Source organism: Arvicola amphibius, chromosome 8, assembly GCF_903992535.2.
Source record: "Arvicola amphibius chromosome 8, mArvAmp1.2, whole genome shotgun sequence".
In the NCBI taxonomy this organism is placed as follows: Eukaryota; Metazoa; Chordata; class Mammalia; order Rodentia; family Cricetidae; genus Arvicola; species Arvicola amphibius.
In genome coordinates, this window is record NC_052054.1 from 19,130,711 (window position 1) to 19,152,282 (window position 21,572).

The 21,572-nt window shown below is 38.2% G+C and overlaps 1 protein-coding gene across 5 annotated transcripts in view; it reads right to left on the reverse strand.

Moving 5' to 3' along the window:
- Stxbp5 (syntaxin binding protein 5) overlaps positions 1 to 21,572 on the reverse strand; it is a 138,639-nt gene that overhangs the window by 54,313 nt on the left and 62,754 nt on the right. For all 5 annotated transcript variants that reach the window (XM_038338744.1, XM_038338741.1, XM_038338743.1 and 2 more), the window contains exons 9-14: positions 19,808 to 19,886; positions 8,617 to 8,771; positions 7,490 to 7,562; positions 2,051 to 2,198; positions 1,764 to 1,831; positions 1,454 to 1,494 (exon numbers count right to left, since the gene is read on the reverse strand). In XM_038338744.1, coding sequence (XP_038194672.1) covers positions 1,454 to 1,494; positions 1,764 to 1,831; positions 2,051 to 2,198; positions 7,490 to 7,562; positions 8,617 to 8,771; positions 19,808 to 19,886 — 564 coding nt within the window. The remainder of the gene's footprint in view (positions 1 to 1,453; positions 1,495 to 1,763; positions 1,832 to 2,050; positions 2,199 to 7,489; positions 7,563 to 8,616; positions 8,772 to 19,807; positions 19,887 to 21,572) is intronic.

Genomic DNA, 21,572 nt, shown 5'->3' on the forward strand with positions numbered 1-21,572 from the left:
ATAGAGCCCATACCTGACACTGTTAAATTGGTCAAGAACCCGAGACTGGCTAGGACATGTGCCTAGGGAAGGAGATACTACTGCTCTACTGGTAAGGTGACATAGGAAGAAGGTGACTCATAACGACACGCTGTTCCAGCCATATACCAGCGCTGTGCCCATCTCTGATCAGAGATGCTTCTTCCTGCATTAGATAGTAATTAACAAAGAGACCCACAATTGGATGATGTGTAGAGTGAGACTTTAGCACTTAGCCCTGGAGGTGAGGGCTGTCTCAAATCTCTCCTCTCAAGGCTTAAGATGCTGATGCACACATGAACTCACAGAGACTATGACAGCAAACATAAGAACTGCACAGGTTCAGACCAGACAAAGTCTCAGCGTGGAGAAGGAAAGCAGACATAAAATCCAGCCCTCACCAAAAGTTATTTCCAACTGTTACATGCTGGGAAAGAGAAAAGCAGTATTCTCCAGTAGTAACATATCAACCACGCTCCAGGGTAGGCCCAGGAATATTTGGCTGATATAAAATGACTCTATTTTGTGTGGGGGTGGGCATGCTTTTTGTTTTGTTTTGGTATTTTGTTTTGATTTTATTACTTTCTAAAATTTTTGGAGAGCGGGCATAAAGTTAGATGCATTGGGAGGCAGGAAGGATCTGGGCAGAGCTGAGGGAGGGTAAAGAATATAACCAAAATATAATATGAAAAAAATCTGTTAAATCTTTAAAAACCAAATATAATGGCTAATTATCATGTTATGAAAAAAAGCCTATATTTACCTAAATCATATTTTCATTTCTCTATCTATTTTCCAGTATACTATATATTCAGACATTTCTACCATTACAAAGGATTTAGATAGCCTGAAGAAAAACTTCAAAAGGAGATTGGAGCAAAATCTTTACTGTAAAATATGGAGAACATACTTTATTCCCTGAAATGACATTCTCTCTATAAACTTTCTCCCAAAAGGCACCAGTATTATCAAATATTCCTATAAAGCATCAGCTCTCCTGAGTTAGGTGATTTCCATAAATGCTTGCTATAAATGGTCTCCAATCTCTAAAGGTGTCTCTTCCCTCTTTGCTACTATCTAATCACAAGGTCTGTTCATAAGGACAGTATAATCTTTTGTGATAGTAGTTTAGAAATGGATAAAGCATTTTCTAATTTGAAATATATTTTCATGTCTATTTTTGACTTCTAAAGAGAGAAGTTCTGAAGATATTTGAAGAGATTGGAACACTATTGAGAATTATTATTTGGCTTACTAATAACATTAACATAGCTCGATTCTTCAAAATTCTCAACTCACATATTTGATAATCCAATATTGAGCTTATAATCTAGTACTTTCAAGTCTAATGCTGTTTGTACAATTATTTAAATCAACATGTATAAGGGCAAAGGCAATGAAACATGACCAACAGTTAAATTTTCAAAGCACTTACTTGCAGAAGCATCCCAGAACTTTACTGACCCATCAGCATGCCTAAGACCAAGAAAGGAGAGAAAAACGTGATGAAAAAGGAGAAGAACAACACAGAAATCCAGTTACATTGTTACTTGTCAGCACACTCATTCACAAGGACGAGTAAAGGCAGAAACAGCTGGGGGTCAGCACATCTCACCAATACTTGCTTCTCATTATACTGTAACACTGAGAAAAGCTTTACTTACCGAATGAGTTAAAATTCAAACAGCCCTAAGAAGCATACTAGCAATTAGTGACTTAATTGGCAAAAATATACTTTCACTTACCCTGTAATAATTATTTCTGGGTAACTTTGAGCACCCAAGCCCCAATTACCTCCATTGATGGGCCATTCCTATAAAAAAACACATTGGAAATTGTCTTCAAAATATATATTCTATATAGTAGATATGTAGCATACAATGTATAGGTATATTATATAGGTATGAACATAGTACACATAATTTACTTCTAAAAATGATATCCCAAAAAGCTAACAGTGTTCCCAATACCTCAAGGTGAGAAATTTAAAATAATACTATGTTACATTAAACAGTGAACTCAGGCTTGGTACCTTTTTGCTGTAGCCTTGACGTTTCTGTCTAGCTCCAACAGAATAAAGTGCAGGAATGAGGTCCACAGGACAATCAGCAAAATATTCACAACATGTAACAGGGGACTCGTGTATGCTCAAAGGGTAGGGATTCTCAAATATAGGATATCTTTAACAATAGGAATAGGAAAAAGAAAAACATTACACATTGTAATCTGTGACAATGTAACACAACCATGAAGACATTACTACACATTCTACTAAGATTACACTGATTTACTTTATGTAAATATGAAAAAAACATTTAAGAGTTTTATTACAGAAGATGATCTTTTATCACCAATAAACAGAAAAACAATGGTTGTACCTATATATCACTACTACACACAAAACTGCATGCTACATATGTATTTGTCTTATGTGCTTCTTACACCCAACTATAGTACATTTTCCTGAAGAAAAAAAAAAGGCTTAATGTGTCAGCTAGGCAGTAGCTGAGGCAGAACTCAAACTGCTGAGAAATCAACAGACTACCTGCATCACAGATCAAATACCTCACCCTTCTGCCGAACACCTCACATAAATTTCAATTCTCTTTTTCCTCCATCAATGTGATGGAGGAAATATCATCAATGTGATGATATTGGACCTCTTCCAATACCAGACCCAGAAAGCTGTTTTGCTTTAAACACGAATGTAACTCACTGAACTGAGAGTAACCGGCAGAGCATGTCTCTGGGTCTATCTGAGGGCATCTCCAGAAAGGACTAATTAAAGGTGGAAGGCTCACTCTGATGAACAGTTAGAGCCATCTCATGAGGCTGGTCCCCACCAGGCATATGGAGAAGGAGAACCTGTGGGCACCAATCCACATCCCCTGCTCTCTGGCGGTGGGAGCTTGTGAGCCTAACAGCTCTGCTTAAGCCTTCCTTCCTGCAAAGGTAAAGTGCTGCCGGCACCAATGTAAGCCCACAGTCAGGGGCCAAACCCTCTCAAACACTGATGGAGAAATAAAGGCTTTCTCTCTGAAGAGTTTTCTCTCAGGCAGCTTGAGACACTGGCAAAAAGCTAACACATTTTAGTTCAGTAAAAATCTAAATTATAACTTTACTTTTCATAGTTTTCATAGATATGAAGCCAGGAACACTACAGTTGAGCCATGAGGTTCCCTTGTTTTCTGGTTATGTAATTTATCAAGATAAGCAAAAAATGCTTCAGTCATGAAGTTAGAGTAAAATTCTTTCTAGACACATAGTAATGTGTCTAAAACTAAAAGCACAGAAACGTCGCTTAGAATGTGATTAGTTACTTTAAAATATCTGGAAAAAACCTAGGCACTAGCTGAGATACTTAAAAAGTAAAAAAATGAGTAGTCAGTAGATTTATTAATTTATCTACTTCTAATAATACTAAATAAGTGATATTTCAGGGGAAAAACCTTTATAAACTATAAAATGATCCCAATTATCTCCACTTTTACCCCCAAACAAAAGATGATACAGACACACAAAAAGAGCAGTGATAAAAATTAGCTTTTTTTTCTTCATCATAAACCTTTCCGTTAGCTCTAAGGACCTAGTATGTTACACATTTAACTGACAGTTCTGCAAAAATAAAGCATCTTATCCCATGTGATTTGAGTAATATTTTTCTTGACTTAATCATATCTCAGTACAGAGCACATGCAACAAATTCCGCTATTAAAACAACTTACCTAATAGATGAAAATGAAGAAAAGTACATTAATAACATTTTTCTAGAACTGTCATACAGAATTATCTTTCAAATGGTCTGTTATTTAAAAAAACAAAATAAAACTTACAAAAAATTGCTATAAGTAACAGATAACTACTCTGAAATGCAGTTAGTATTGTCTTTAAAACAGCACCATTCCCACACATTAGATTTCCAGCCTTGGCACTGTCCACATCTACAGAAGCCTCTACTTGGGAAGATGTCCCAACCACTGTGGATGTTTGAAGTATATTTGCCTTTTATCCACTAGATGCCAGTAGCATTCCACCTAATAAATGACTATCTGGACACAGTCAAATAGTCCCCCCTCAGCCCAAGGGTGACTGTGGATGATGGATGCAAACTCCAAGGAAGCTATGCTCAATGATTATTTTTCAGGAGAAAATAAGTAATACAGTGGTTCCATTAATAGCTCAGAGAATATCACTGTATATCAGTGTATGAATATAATGAATATCAGAAGCTGTTACAAAGAACTGAGATGGGGTCTAGGGATTTACAGATCAGACAGGCATGTCTGTAATTTAGGAAAGTCATAAAGCACATGGTGAATGAAAACTGTGTGGATTCTAACAACAGTGAAACAAGCAAAGAGTCCCAGCTGCCAGAAACTGTGTAGGGGAAGGTATGAAACATAAGGTATGCTAAACATCAAGCTGTTGCATTATTCATAATAGCCAGAACCTGGAAACAACCTAGATACCCTTCACCAGAAGAATGGATAAAGAAAATATTGTACATTTATACAATGGAATACTTTTTTTACACAGTGGTAAAAAACAATGACATCTAGAAATTTTCAGGCAAATGGATAGAACTAGAAAAATCCATCCTGAGTGAGGTACCCCAGACGCAGAAAGACAAATATGGTATGTACTCATTCATAAGTGGATATTAGATGTAAAGAAAAAGATAACCAGGCTACAAACCACAACCCCTGAGTAGGTAGGTAACAAGAAGGACACTAAGAGAGACATGCACGGATGTCCCTAGGAGGGGAAATAGGTAACATTTCATGATTAAATTGGGCACACTGGGTGGGGGATGGGAGTAAAGGGTACTGCAGAGGCGGATGAATTGTGGGAGGAACAGAGGGAGAGCAAGGAAAAGAGATCTCTTGATAGAGGGAGCCACTATTGGGTTAGGGAGAAACCTGGTGCTAGAGAAACTCTCAGGAATCTACAAGGATGACCCCAGCTAAGACACCAAGCAATAGTAGAGAGGGTGCCTGAACTGGCCTTCCCCTGTAATCAGATTGATGACCACACTAATTGTCATCATAGAACCTTCATCCAGTAACTGATAGAAGCAAATGCAGAGATCCACAGCTAAGCACTGGGCTGAATCCAGTCGAAGAGAGGGAGAAGGGATTATATGAACAAAGGGTGAAGATCATGATGGGGAAACCCACAGAGACAGCTGACCCGAGCTAGCAGTGCTCACTGACTCTGCACTGACAGCTGGGGATCCTGCATAGGACCTAACTAAGCCCTCTGAATGTGGGTGACAGTTCTGTTGCTTGGGAAGTCTGTGGGTCCACTGGAACTGGGACCAGGATTTATCCCCGGTGCATGACCTGGCTTTTTGGAGCTCATTCCCTAAGAAGGGATATCTTGCTCAGTCTAGATACGGGGGGAAGGGGTTTGGTCTTGTGTCAACTTGATATGCTAGACTTTGTAGACTCCCCATGGGAGGTTTTATCCTTTCTGAGGAGTGGATGGGGGGTTGTGTTAGAGGAAGGTAGGGGAGAGCAGCGGGAGGAGGGGAGAGAAGAATTTAAAAAAATAAAGGAAAAAAAAAATGAAGCACCTGGCCAGTCAGTGGTGGTACACACCTTCAATACCACTACTAGGGAGGCAGGTGGATGTCTGTGAGTCAAGGCCAGCCTGGTCTGCAGAGCGAATTCCAGGACAGGCTCTAAAGTTACACAGAGAAACTCTGTCTCAAAAATATATAAGTTGCTAGCCCATAAATTAAGGCCACTATGGGGAGACAGGAAGAGAGCAGGTGAGAAACACTACCACGGTCTTTTTATATCAGCAGGCAGAGAAGGTAATGATAGCAAACAAAGGTTTAACTTAGAATAATAAGGATCATGGCGTAGGTTACAGTTAAGCTGACAGGGACCTGCACCAGACATCACAGCAGACTGAACGGAGGGAACAAGACTGAGATGGCCCATTTTGGACAGGCTTGTTGTGTATGGCTTTAGCATGAAGCTGAAATGTAAGAAATTCTAGAAACTTTAAGTATCACCCTCCCCCTCGCAGAGTCATTGACCATGAAGAAGCTGAACTGGTGCCTACACAGAGCCCTCACCTCTCTGTGCTAACACCTTTGGTACAGGAAGGTACTCTGCAGGCTACCAAAGGGAAACCATAAACAGCATCCAGCCACAAGCCCTCTGGTCTACAATCCGTCCTGCCTGTAAACCACACAAGGGCAGTGGTGGCAAAGGGGTTGGGAATAACCAATCAGCATCTGACTGGACTGAAGGCCCACTGCACAAAGTGGAACTCATACTCGGTATTGAGACCACATAGACCAAGGACCTAGTATAAAATCAAATAATGCTAGTCTATAAAAAAGTAGCAATAAAATTATTCTTAGTGACACTCTTATGTATTCATAGATGAGTGTCTTGCTTAGCCATCATCAGAGAAGCTTCCTCCTGCAGCAGGTGGGAAGAAACCCAGAGACCCACAGCCAGCCAGACACTATGCAGAAAATGAGAGACCTCACCTAGCCCTAAATGGGTTGTCTCCACCAAGCTCCTCCCCTCAGGTCTCAGGGAACCCCATGGAAGAAGAGGCAGAAAGTGTTCGAGAGGCCAAGAGAATGCAGGACACCAAGGAAACAATGCCCTCTAAACCAACATGACTGATGCACGCACGGAGGGGCAGGCACGCAAGGCTTGCACAGCTCTACACCACATGAGGTCCCAGAGCAAAAGGGAAATGGACACAGGCGCCCACCACTAACACAGAAGCCATCACCAGTTATGATACCTGCAAATGAGCTGATGGCCTCAGAAAACAAGCTCATCAGTATCTCTGTCTCATAATGACATGTTGGGGTTTTCTTTTTTTGGTCTTTGTTTTATTCTATTGTTCATGTCTATAAATTTTAACTTATTTTTATTTTATTTGTATATTTTTTTCTCTTTTTACCCTACAGGTCCTTTGTGAATAAACTATGGCTTTTAATTAGTGTTTTATATGGGATTCTTGAGTGTGTGAATAAGTGGGTCTCTTTCTTCAGCCTTCTCTTGGGTTCTTATCCTTCTGTTTGTTTTGTCCAATTCCAATGTGTTAGATTTTGTTTTATCTTATTATATTTTATTATTTCCATTAAAAGACTGTTTATTTTTTAAATTAGAGACAGAAAGGGAGAGGATCTGGATGGGAGATGAAGAGGGGAGAAAGTGAGAGCAGAGGGAGGGGAAACTGTAATCAGGATTTAACACAGAGGAAACATCTATTTTCAATGAAAGGAAAATAAGAAACAAAAATCTATTAGATTCATTATAATAAATAAACTTAAGATTATAGAAATGTGGATCTGGAGCACTGAAATGAGATCATGTATGTACATATAAAGTTTTCAAAGGAAAGTAATAGCTAATGACATGTTAAAAGATCCTATAGGTTTGATTCCCCCCGACATACACACATAGTAATAGAATTGCTCACCCAGTGTTCTTACCCATTTTGTGCAAGGTCTATTAGTACTAAATCCTTTTCCAGAAGAACAACCACAGCATATGGTTCTTGAAAATCTACAATATGAGAGTAATGAATGACCATTGGTTGCTTTACAGTCACAAGAGGGCAGTCACAGATAATGGGCTTTTCTGGCTTCTTTTTCTTGTTCCAATTTCTGAGTGTTTAGCATACTGATGAGTCCAGGATAGTTCATACAATTTATATGTCTTGGGTGAGATACATTTACAAAATAACCCATCAAAATTTTTGCACATATGAGTAAGACAAGAACATCAAAGAAACTTCTGTGACATCACTTATTTCAGGGATGTGGCAAAGACATCAAAACCACAATTTAATCCTGACCAACTCCATTATGGACTCTCAGATAAACTGATAGAGTTCTGTTATCTTTTTCAAATGTTAATATGTGTCTCTTAGTCACTATAAAATGTATTCATTACATATTTAAACTTCAGAGAGATCCAAATGAAATGAAAAGATACACATTTATGTTCCTTCTCTGTGTTAACTTGTCTATGCTTCAGTGCCTCTAACTACCTGACCAGTACTAGTCTAGATGCTGTCATGAAGGAACCTTTTAGAAATGACTAACATTTGATCTGGTAAACTGAAGAAAATGTTTTCTCTGAATGGCTGGGCTGGCTGGCCTACACCTATCAGGCTAAGGCCTTAAAGGCAAAGACAGCTTTCCTTCGAAGACTTACTTCTGGGTGAGGTTTAAACCCACAATTCCTCCCCAAGATTCCTGAATCATGACTTGAACTCACTCTGTAATTTTTAGACTGTCATTCACCCCAACCAAGTCCTTCATATACACACACAAACCTATATTGTCTCCATTTCTCTGGAGAAATAGGAGGCACTACTGTGCCACAAAATTGAAAATACTTAATATGGGCAGTGTCTACTTTAGGAAGGTATTTAATATTGATGTACAGTGCAGAAGAGATAAAGTGTATTGAAAAAAGGAGATGAAATAAAATCGGGCCATGTTATGACAGAAGGAAATCTTCCCTTAAAGCATTAGGACATTAGTACGTGGAAGCTACTTAAGACAGCTTGTGTCTTTTTTGAATATTAATATTCATGAAGAGTGAGTCTTACCGTTTGGGTATGGCGTTTCACAGAGAGTGAGAAAGTCAACAATTGAATAGTCCATTTCCAGCACAGCTGTGCTTTTCCCATGCATCACTGTTAAGCAAGGCCTTCTTCCCACAGTGTCATATGACAAGCCCCCGGACAAAATGATGAAAGGTTCCCTGGAAACAGAAACAATAACATGGATCACAATTGTTAGAGTGAATGCTACCTTTTCTGCTGCATCATACAGTTATTCAGTGACATTATCATCTAAAAATTTATATAGCACATAATGGAAGAATTCTATGTGGAATTTTTAATGTGATTAAGCTCAAACCTAGTTTGCTGAAGATTAAAATACAATAAAAATGAGCATAATCCACATGTGACTCCTTGGCCTCCTCCTGGTTCTTATTTTGTTTCCTATGGACAGTTGCCATAAAGATTTCTCTAAGCTTCTGTGCAGTTTCTACCTTAGTCCTAATAAGGATTCTCAATAAATGCTCCCCAGAAAGTTTTATGGCTTCAGATAGCTGTGGTACACAACACACTGCCCTTTCAAGGATGCATCAAGAATTGGGCTAGCGACAAACCACTCAACAACTGGAAAAAGAGTCACTCAAAAAATGTTCCTATAGGCCTTAATGTTTCCTAGCACAGCCTTGAGGGCTGTCACTTGCCTTTTTAATACTTATGTTCCCAGAACCACAACATGGGACACCTATCCTCACTCCCCATATTGGTCATGAGAAAAACTAAATGATTTATCTAGAGTCTGGAATCTAGACCTATGTTTTAAAAGCTGCACCTATATATCTTTTCATATATCACAATATGGGTACATTTCTTTATCTTTGCCTTAACTTGATATTTGTTTGAAGTTATTTAATGTGTGGCAGGCAAATCATTCAAAATCATCTATGTGCTTTTTAAAAATCTCTTCATTTATACATTCAATGAAAGGTGTATATGTAGGAATGTATACATGAGTGCAGCTCCCTGAGGAGGCCAGAATAGAATGCCATATTCCCTGGAGCTGGAGTGACAAGCAGTTGTGAGCTTCCTGATGTGGATGATGGGAACCAAACCTGTACTCTCTAAAGAGCATGTTCATCTGGATCTCAGCCCCTCATATACAATGTTTCAGTTTTAAAGAAAAATGTTTACATTAAGGCTAGAATATTTAGTTTTCATGGTAGCATCCTACTTCTTCACATGTGTGGGATTTCTAAGTCTTCACATCTACCATAAGCAGCAGGTAATGACATGCAATGGTAACAGGGCCAGGTCTGGAGCTCAAGCACCAGCATTCACCTCTCTGCATGCTGGATTCCACATCCATAACACAAAGACATACCTAACCCTGAGACAATTCTGTAAACAAGAGGTTCCTGGTCCACAGAATCCTAAGAGCTACCCATTATAACTGTTGATGTCAGCAAATCATTATGATTGTCCACTATTTCCTTTTGGGGCATGTACCAAAATACATACACAAATAATAAAAAAATAAAAATAAAAATTTTAAATTATTTTAAATTAAACAAGAATAAATTTCACTGAGATTTAGTTAGTTAGATACCTTATAATTAAATATAAGTATTGGGGCAAATAATGATTTTTTTCTTACTTATGTACTTATTTAAAGTATAGAAAATGTGGGGGAATAAAAATATATGTGTATGTTCCTATATATGATAATATTGTAAAAATATACCCTCATGTATCCTACCTTCCTGTTGCTTTGTTTTCCTATAGTTTTTATGACTTAAAATGAATTTATTTTGCTCATGGTCTGTTCCATCAAAACATAGCTTCCATGAAGCCTTTTAAACTATGTTGCTCATTGCTCTATCTACAAGTGTCTTGAACAGTGTCCACAACACTAGAAAAATGTTATACTGTCCTTCAAATAAATTAATAAAGTATATGCTTCATGACCATTTTTACTTATGATTTATATTTATCATTAATATTATTTAGATAATATTATTTTTCTGGATAAATTCCAAAACTCAAATTTCAAAGACTCATCTTGAGTAAAACCATGCTCCCACAGCCATTGTTTCAAACCCTAATCACTGCATAGTTATAATCATGGTGAGCAGATACTATTTAATTTTCTTGTACTTCCTATCACATAAAATCAAATTTATCTTTATTTATCTCACCGCTACTTTGCCTCTCCTATAACTTACAACTAAATTGAAAATAGTTAAAAAGTTCACTGGTTAATAACTATTACTTAAATGTCTACAGAGTGGGATCCCTGGGTGGTTTTATAAATGTTATTCAAGGCTGTTAGGTGTTTATTTACATGCAACCAATTTCAAAAAACAAACAATGACATCAGCACCGGCGCTATGAGCAGAGGACAGCTGAGCTACATCACAATGTCTACAGCTACCCTTAGTCCAGTGAGCTATGCGATCAGTTCACAGCCATAAATAACACTGTGGTAATTAGTTGGGACTATCCTCATGAGACAAGCGACTTTTTCTGTTCTGTGGCTTTGCAAGATCTATTTCTTTCCTTAAGGCAGAAGGAAAAGAATGGTGTGCAAAAAAAAAAAAAAACAAAAAAAAAAACAAAAAAAACCAGTTGAAGGGAATGCCAGCTGACTTATCACTCAGTCATTTTCTATTTCCCTGTAAGCTTGCTAAACCTAACAGCAACACCTTTTCATGTCACATGCTGTTTCTCTATTTGTAGCGTGGCTATGATGAAACTCACAGTAAGTTCATTATACTCTAAGCTTAAGAGAAAATATTAACACTTTACCAGGATAAATTAGTCAAATATAACGACAAGTTTCAAGGATTTAACTCTACATACCAAAATCTATAAAATTTCAAAGTTGTACCTGGCATTTGGACTTATAAAAGGTCTAATGATCTAGATTTATAGGTAACATATGAAGTATAGAGGTGAAAAATATTTGATCTTTCTTAAATGAAAAGGCTAAGCTTTCTGATGTGATGTGGAGTCCTAGAGCTCACATAATTTTATTCTATGACTTTAAGAAGAATGTTAGCTCAGTCTCTAAATGGCATTGGATGTCAACCAAACCCTAATTTAGAAGCTCCCTATGTCCCTTTGCAAGACTTCTATTTGTTTAAGAAGCTAAGCCCATCATTTGGTGCACATGCTTTCTTCACTTTATGAGCCTCTCCAACCCAGCCTTGAGGTAGCTTTAGGGTAAGCTGTGTTCCCATCAGAAGCCATCCTCATCGAATGAACCAACTTTAGGTGTCCACAAAGACTCATCTATTCACTGACTCAAATATTTTTGAGTATTTGTGTTTTGGGGGATAAACAAGTGCTCTCACGTCCAGTCTAGCCATATAGTTCCCATCCAGAAGAAATCAATAGAGTGGAGAGATGGGCTGGCTGAATCTGTCAGGTCAAGCCACTAAGGTGGTGACAGATGATATGAGGCCAGAATGAAAAGAGACCAGCTGTCCAGAGTAGTTAGTTTGGTGGAGAGAAGTAGGTGCACACTGTCTATCAAAAACGACCAATGAAGACTGGGGAGATGCCTCAGAAGTTAAGGACACTGGCTGCCCTTCCAGAGGACTTGGGTTCAGTTCCTAACACCCACATGGCAACTTAAAACCATCTGTAACTCCAGTTCCAGGAGATTGTGTGCACAAGGTTCACTTACATACATCCAGGTGAAACACTCACACACAAATAAAAGAAAAACAAATACGGAAATTGCAAAGATGAGGAGACAGTTTAGTCTGAGGAAACAAAGGGCCATAACAACAGTCAAGGTGTTCATGATAACAGGATGCAGGGTTCTGATCCTGCAAACACTGTGCACTCTGTTGGTGTCTATGGAATTAGCCACCACCTCTCCAAGTCACAATTCCTTGGGTTGTGGCCTTTATATAATATTTGGAAGGATATTCACTTTATTTGGTTAATTCCTGTTTTAAAACAGTTCGACCAATACTTCTACAGACCAAATGCCTTTCTTTACTTATCCATACAACAGGCAGTCTTCTCCTGCACGTCCCTAAGAACCTCTTTCTGCCTTAATTGCCAGAGTTTATCTATTTTCCTTCTGTATTCTCTGCTATTAGAGATCCTGTGCAAGCTCACAAATACACATATAAATTTAAAATGTTTTGTGAAAGCCATTTTGACTATGACTAAAGGATAACCTTACTTTGACAGTAACCCCAGTGCTCTGATTTCTGGCCTGAGGCCTGACTCCTTGGACTCATACACCAGAGTGGAGAAGGCACACAATACAGAAGCCTCCAGTGAGCCTCCACATGCCTCGTCCTAAAAGCCAAGACCAACACTCACACTAAAGCTGCAGAAACTCAAGTAATTCATGCAGTACATGACTCTTTGCCTTAAAACATACTAAAAAAGAACATAAGCACTGACTGCCTATAATCTCCTGCTTCTCACTGTCTGTGTCTCCACTCCTCCCTGCTGCTCTCTGATCCTGCTAATTCCTTCACTGTGTTCCCAACTTTCTCTGATCTCGGACAGCCTGCCAGTGATTAATCATCTAGCCACTGAATAAACATTTAAGAATAAGTTTACTTAAATTATAAACTATTAAAGCAATTAAAAATACAGGTGAATAAGCAATCATCAAATTATCAGTTTAAGCTATAAACTGTTACAGATAACTTTCATTTAAATTATGAGCTACTAAAGATAATTTTAAGTACACATGTAAGTATAAAGCAGAGCTACTTGCTATACTACCACAGTGCAGCTACTTGATGTCCTACTACAGCAGAACTACAAGATGTCCTAGTAGGCTGCAGTGGAAACACTAGAGGATGGGTACATAATAGTACTCTTAACCATGGTGCGGGAGAATTGTCTGTATTCTGTCAATTATGCTTCAAATAAATGCTGATTGGCCAGGCAAGAAGTATAGGTGGGAAAACCAGACAGGAAGTAGAGGTGGAGCAAAGAGAACCGGAGTATTCTGGGAAGAAGGAAGTTTTTTCCCCAGTCCAGCCCAGACCACCAAAGAAGCAAGATGTGTTCTACGCCGCTGAGAAAGGTACTGAGCCACGTGGCTAACATAGATAAGGAGAATGGGTTAATATAAGCTACAAGAGCTAATAAGAAGCCTGAACTAATGAACCAATCAGTTTTATAACTTATGGAGATCTCTGTGTGATTTTTCTCTGGGACTAAATGGCTAGGGGACCGGATGGGACAGAAATCCCCAAAAGCCCAGCCCTCATGTTACATAACTATATCATTCATTAATCAGACATGAAATGCTACACTGTCAATTTTGCCATTGTCCACATTACTAATTAAATGTATTACTAATCTTTGAAAGCATCAATACTTGATTCCAAATGGAAAGCACAATTTTACTTCAGAGAGAATAAAACAGTCTCTAGTGCAAATTATTAATATTTAACCTGGATGGTCTGATGGAAATATATGCCCTGATATTTTGCATCAAAAAGTTATGTTTATATTGATTTTGCTGATTATATGACAATAGTAAATAGATTTGTGAATAAATATGAGCTACAGTTTTAATAAGTGACCACAGTCACAGCCATTCTTCCTTTTAGAATGACATTAACTCTTTATTAGTGTATACTGTAAATACGGAGGTTTGGTTTTGTTTAAGACAGGTACTCAAGAGAATTTTCTGAGTCCCAGCAGACTCTGAGTATAGATTTTGAACAACGTTGGAACTATTAACACTTTGCAGATTTTCCGACACACCAAATGTGTGTTACATAGAGATGAACGGAGGTGGAAGATTATGGTTTCAAAGCGGTATCTTTGGTCTTCAAACCAACAAGGGCAAACTTGTGCCTATTGATCTTGGTTGTCAAAGGACTTAAAATCATCTCTGGGTGATAACACCTTAAGATAAACCTCTGGGTGTGGCTGTAAGGGTGTTGGCAGTGAGGCTTAACTGTGACAGGAAGCTCACCGTGCCTGTGGCTGGCACCCTTCTATAGGTGCTGGTCCTGGAGCGGGAAACAGCGCGGCCCGAGCAAAGCACAAGCACTGACCACTTTGCTTTCTGGGTATGCAGAAGATATGACTACTGTTTACATCCCTACCGCCTCAGGCAGAGCTGCCCTCACGGTCAGGCTCCCTACCATGATGGACTGTACAGCCTCGTGAAGTCAGCCAAGAATAGCCCCTCGTCCTGACGCTGTTTTTATCAGATATTCTGTCGAAGCAACAAGTAGCCAATGCAATGTGCAAAGTATTTGTTTTGTTGGAGATACATCACACAAAAACCTGCACACGGTGTTTAAGAAAGAATGTCTGCTCTATGTTTGTACGTTTGCCTCACTCTGGCTCTTTTCCGAAATCTTCATCTTTATACTTTGCAGTTTCAATAGCCCTTTCTTTTCTCCATTATTTGTATTTTATTTACCATGAGAATCTCCAGTTCCATCCATTCTCCTGACATTGCCATAATTTCATTCTTTATGGGCAAATATCTGTTATAAATTCCACATCTTCACTCATCTGCTGATGAACCTCTAGGCACATTCCATAATTTAGCTATTGTGAGCTCTAGTGATAAACACAGGTGTTCAACTATGTTAAATACTTTTCTCTGGTTTGTTTCATTTTGTTCTCTGACAATCACACACATACAAAAACAAAACACACTATTATATTCTGAATACGTTCTTCCCGAAACAGGGTTTCTCTGTAGCTTTGGAGTCTGTCCTGGAACTTGCTCTGTAAACCATGCTGGCCTCAAAGTCAGAGATCCACCTGTCTCTGCCTCCTGAGGGCTGGGATGAAAGGCCTGCACCACCACAGTCTGGTTCCCTCCCTCTCTTTATCATCCTCTCTTCTATCTATCCAAGACCCTTTCCTAGATGCATGGCTTTTGTTCCCATTTTGTGACTGACTCATTTAGTTTAACCATCTCTGTGAGCACTGGATTGAGCCCTAGCAGGGCAAAAAAATAGGTACACAGCTGAAGGCAACGACTTACCTCCCTGTATCTATCAGTAACAGTTTAGTGATGAGATATGGAGGCCCCTTTCCCTTCCTCCATACATGCCTAAATGTCAGCAGATTTACTCTTATGCAGACATACAGGCATTCACAGGCTGTGTGTTCATGACTCTAATGTCTGTGTCTTGCCAGGAGACAGGGATTCACTGTATAGTCCAACCAGCCAGAAATTCAGTATATAGAAAAGAGTGGCCTTGAATTTGCAGTGATTTTCCCATCTCTATTGTCCAAGTTATAGAAGTATAAGAATATACCTAGTGCAAGTTATCTCTATGGTATATTGATTTATCAATCTTTGGATATATATCCCAAAGTGGTATATAGTTGAGTATTTGGTATTGATTTCCAATTTATATTCTAGTTATATAAGTCTATAGCCACTTTAGCATACAAGGGACCCTTTCCCACATCCCTGTAGCATCTGTTGTTATAAGTATCTTAGTAATAGCCATCTGACTGGGGCAAGATGGAGCCTCAAAACAGAATGATATTTCTCTGATGACTAGAAATGGTGAACATTTTAGTCAGTAAATATTGGTTATGTATGTTTCTTCTTTTGAGAAGTATCTACTCAATTCAAATGCTCACTTTTGATGGAATGACATGGGTTTTCAATATTTTATTAAAATTTCATTTATCTATTTTGTGTGTCCATATACTCATGTATGTGTTTGAACATATGTGCCATGGCATGCACGGGGAGTCAAAGTACAACTGATGGGAGTTAGCTTTCTCCTTCTACCACGTGAGGCTTGGGAACTGAACTCAGTTCATCAAAGTTAGTGCCAGTGCTTTAAATGGCTGAGCCTTAAACTGATGAGGTTTGAATGGCCTGGTCTTGCTATTTCTTGACCCCTTCCTATTCCCCCCCCCTCCTCCTTTTTCTTATTTCAATGATCCTACTTCTCCTTTGTACCTTGACGTTAGTGTCTCATGTGCAAAACCAGTGTTTGGGAACTGGATTCAAAGGGCTCCAAGCTGACAGGGAGTCATTCTTTCTGTATGTGTTCCCTTTTCTAAACTCCAACAACATCTGATCCATTTTAGTACTGGTTAAATGTACCTCCATAGTTTAATAAGTGTCCATTTTGGATAAGCTTTAACCAATAAATTTTCCAAAGGGATTAAGAATGGTTTGTAAATTAAGAGTTAATATCTGCTATCAATTTTAACAGCAAGTATAAAACAAACAAACAGATAAAGAGGTAAGTTTTAAACAAACAGACAGATAAAGAGGTTAAGTTTAAAGTGTGCGTATGTGGGGGACACGGAAAATGCAGCTTTTGAAATTGCTAGAGGGAGGCCTGGGGAAAGACCCATTCTTGGGCATATATTATATAACTAGTATATGAAATATTCTAATGTCAAAAACAGCAATCAATCTAGAAGATAGCTTTCTAGCCATATATCAGAAGATAAAGTCACAGACTCCCCCTCAAAAAATGAGGAATTTAAAAAAGCAGCAAGCAGTCTGATATGGCTCCAGGAGAAGTCATACTGCAAACATAAAGCTTCCAAGTTAATAAGCAAAATAACTGGATTTGAAACAGTGACAATTCAAGGCTTTTATTACTTATACTATTTCAGAGGCTTCCTGTCTTTTTTTTACCATGACCCATTCTAAGAAGGGCAGTTTTCTTCATGGTTCAGTATATGAATGTATGACATGAACCATAGTATCACGAATTAACGCCTACCCCTAAAGGCACACACTCTGTAACTTCCTAGTCTCCTTTATATGACTGCTGGGCACCAAACCAAAGTCCTCTCTATATGAGCTATAGGTGCTCTTAACTGCTCAGCTATCTTTCTAGACCCTTGCTAGAAAGCTTTTTAATAAGAATTGGCTGTTTAATGAAGTAGTACCATATTTTAAATAAACTACTAATTAAATAAATTGTTTCTTAATTTGTACTGCCACTAACTTCATTCCATCAAAAGAAGAATCCATGCTTTCTAGATTTCACAGCAATATCAAGAGTGCATATATATCTATACTTTATATATACCTTCCTATACCTATCCACATTTACACTCTAACTCCTCACATTCAGCAACACTAAGTAGGATCTGGACAAATAGACAGAGGCTGGGGATGCATCTCAGCAACAGAGAACTTACTTAGTATGCATAAGGCCCTAGCTTCTGTCCATAACACAGGGCTGTAGGATAGGTGGGGCTTTAACTGAGATAGCTGTGTTTCATGCCTAATGCTTCAATGATGTTTAATACTTAAAGAGGATACAAGCATTCAATAAGTAACTTTGTTACTAATGGCATGTGTAAGTCCTAGAATGGAAAAGTGCATCTCTCAAGAGCATATTTCTGGAGACCCTAAGCCAGCCAAGGAGGCCATTATTCTAAAAAGAGAAACATGCTGAGATAGAGGGAAAGGAGAAAAGTCCTCAGCCCTAGAAAGACTTCTAGGTGAAGAGAAGAACATGAACAGGACCCCTGCATGTGTGATGACAGCTCTCTCGACAGCCTCATAGTTTGCCAACAGGAAATGAAACTGCACACTTGGTATGACAGCACCAAATGATGCTTCTCTAGGCGGGCGGGGGTGGGTTCTTACACTAGCGAATCTAAGACGAAAGTTGTGCAGCACAGCAAAATAAAAACTTCCTTAATTTATTCAATTTCCTATCCAGAATTTAAAAAAAAAAAGAAATTTAAGGAGACAGTTAAAATGCTATCCTACTGTTCGTATTAGATAATTTAAATAATTGCCTACATATTTAAAATTTTTCCTTTCAAATCTGTGACAGGGAAGCAGCGCTGCCATCCTGAGTAAGGGGACTGAAGCAGTGGCACTGTCGTGAGAACGAGCAGGTGCGGGCACAGCGGCCGGAGCTTGCTCTTTGGTTTGGAACTCACTTTATGATGTATGTAAATACAGAGTAAATACAGACTTTTTTCTGGGATGTTTCCTTTTTTTATATTCTGCTATTGTTGCTTTTGCTATTCCTTCTTTTTTTTTTTTTTTTTCTAGTTTAAATCTTTCGTTAACAGGACATATGTGACAAATGATTAATTGAGGGTTTCCTAAGGAAAAAGGTGCATGTGTGTACATGAGCAGCTCACTAAATTCATCAGTCACCTATGGTACATGTATGTAAAAACAAGAACATCCAAGCAAAAACACATCAGATAACTCTGTACCAAAGATTATACAGTGAAGACCAAGGTCAAATAAACAATGTTCTGCCTCTTGGAATTCCTTCAACTTATGATCTGTTTCTGCATCAATTCTAGCAGTGCTTTCCTACTAGATCTCACAGGAAGGTAGGAATGAGGGAAAAATAAACAAGAGCAATCTTTTCTTCTTTTCCAAAAAAAGTCAGGGCCTTTTCTCCCAGGGAGACAGAACAAAGCTGAGTCAGGAGGCCAGGTTGAAAGGGACAGAGGGCAGTTCTCACACCTTGTTCATAACCTGGAATATGGAAATGGGCCAGCAGCGTCAGAATTTCCTGCAGATTGAATCAAAACTGACTTCTCGACCTCAATGCACAGTTTTCTGATTCAATTTGAGAACTCTGCACTATACTATATAGATTCCCACTCTTTATTAAAGACAACTAATAATAACTAGAATAAAAATTTTATAAACAAACAACCCTCTTCCTTTGGAAATTAAAGAGATACAGAATTTTCATAGAAACACTTTAAGGGATTTTTCTTTGTATATTAGGTGTACACATTCAGTAGATCTTTTGATACACAAAATTAAGACATTTAGATTGTGCGAACTGTCTAATTCATATAACTATTTCATATGAGCATCAGCATTGTAATATAATTAATAATCTTTTTAAAGTATAAGTTGCACTCATTTCTGTAACTCAAATATTATGAAATTTGATTTCTGAAGATATGACTTTTAGTTAACACACGTAGGTAGATTATATTTTAATTAGTTCCTTTTCATCACCTTTCAACACTGTTCACACTAGCGAATAAATATTACTGTTTCCAAGGACCAACAGAATAGATTAATTACGTCTGGGATGAAATAATTTACTTTACAAGAGGTAGAAATCAACTGCTAAAACCAGAAGATCCTCAGGAAATTTTCCTAGTTATTTGTTTTGCTAAATTATGAAAGCACAGAAGTTAAGACAGTGCAGTCTAGTCTGAAGTAGGGCTTCAACATCCCTCTGCAGCGTCCAGTGCTATCTGCATCACCTGTAACATGAAGGCCGCACAGAAGGACTCTTACCCAGATCTAGTCGTTTTGAACTCCACCTTGAGGATAGGCTTGCATGGCTCTGGTTTCTTCCCATCCTTTAGCTGTTTTCCTAAAATATATTGTTCTGCATTACATTCTACATTACTCTAAGTTCTTACATTGATAATTTACAAAGGAAAAATAAAATATATTAAAATACCCTTTTAGACAAAATAACAGTTAACTTCATATATGAATAGCTAATTAAGATTAAAAATGAAATATAATGAAACCCATCAATAAATGTTTTAAAATAATTTTGAAAGAAATATTTAGCATGAAATAAAACATTTTATAATCATGACATCAAATTACTATGTGAAATACTGTCAAAAAGGCAAACAAATTGAATAACCTAATGTTTATGGGATTAAATCTTAGCAACAGAACATGGTAGCCTTCTCACATGTTGACTGTGGCTATCTGATAAGTAGTATAGTTTCAACTTGCTTAGTGAATAAACATTTTAAAATAGCACAATTTGAAAAATAATATATCTCTATCACATTTTCACCCAAGTACCATGGCCTGCAAAATTAAATTGTTAATAAATTCATTGACATTTCTTCTAAAGAAAAATGATTATAAACCAACCTATTGCAATAAATATTTTTCTTTAAAAATATTGCTATTCATTATCTAATTTTAGAGATTCATGACAGAAACAGAAAAAGAACACATCTACCCTCCCTTTTTTAAAAGAGAAAGAGTAGTACTCTCCGTGTCATTACATTTCTCCTGACAAACCATGGAAGTTGGAAAGAGTCTTGAGGATTCTTAGAAACTCCCAGCCCAGCACACTCTAGGGACTCTGACAACTGGAGCTTTGTGCCCGAGTCCCTAACCACATTCTGTACTTCATGTGTGCTCTTTCCTTTGTCATTGTTCAGAGTGAGAGAAAGAGAGAAAGAGGGGGAGGGAGAGGAAGAGGAAGAGAGAGAGAGAGAGAGAGAGAGAGAGAGAGTCTGTTTTTTGCTTGTTTTTTCAAAGAAGCAATAAATATAAAATGGAACAAAGCATATTTAACAAACAGTGCTGGCATAACTGGATATCAACAAGTAGAAGAATGAAAATAGATCCATATCTATCACCATGCACAAAATTCAAGTTCAAATGAATCAAAGACCCCAACATAGAGCCAGCCACACTGAACTTCATAGAAGAGAAAGTGGGAAGTACACTTGAACACACTGCCACAGGAGACCACTTCCTAAATACAACCCCAGCAGCACAGACACTGAGAGAAACGATTAATAAATGGGAACCCCTAAAACTGAAAAGCTTCTGTAAAGCAAAGGACATGGTCAACAAGAAAAAACGACAGCCTCCGGAATGGGAAAAGATCTTCGATAACCCCACATCAGACAGAGGTCTGATCTTCAAAATATAGATGAACATGGGATGTACTCACTCATAATCGGTTTCTAGCCATAATTAAAGGACATCGAGCCTATAAATTTGGGATCCTTGAGAAGATAATAAGAAGGTGAACTCCCAAAAAAAGATATAGTAATCCTCCTGGATATTGGAAGTAGACACGATCGCCAGGCAAAATTGGGAACTTGAGGGTTGGGCGAGACTGAGCCAAGGGAAGATGGGGAGAGAAAAATGTGAAGGGGAGAACGGGGGGAGCTTGGAGGAATGGGGTGCTTGGGATATAGGAAGGGTGGATATGGGAGCAGGGAAGAATATATCTTAATTTAAGGAGCTACCTGAGGGTTGTCAAGAGACTTGACCCTAGAGGGGTTCCCAGGGA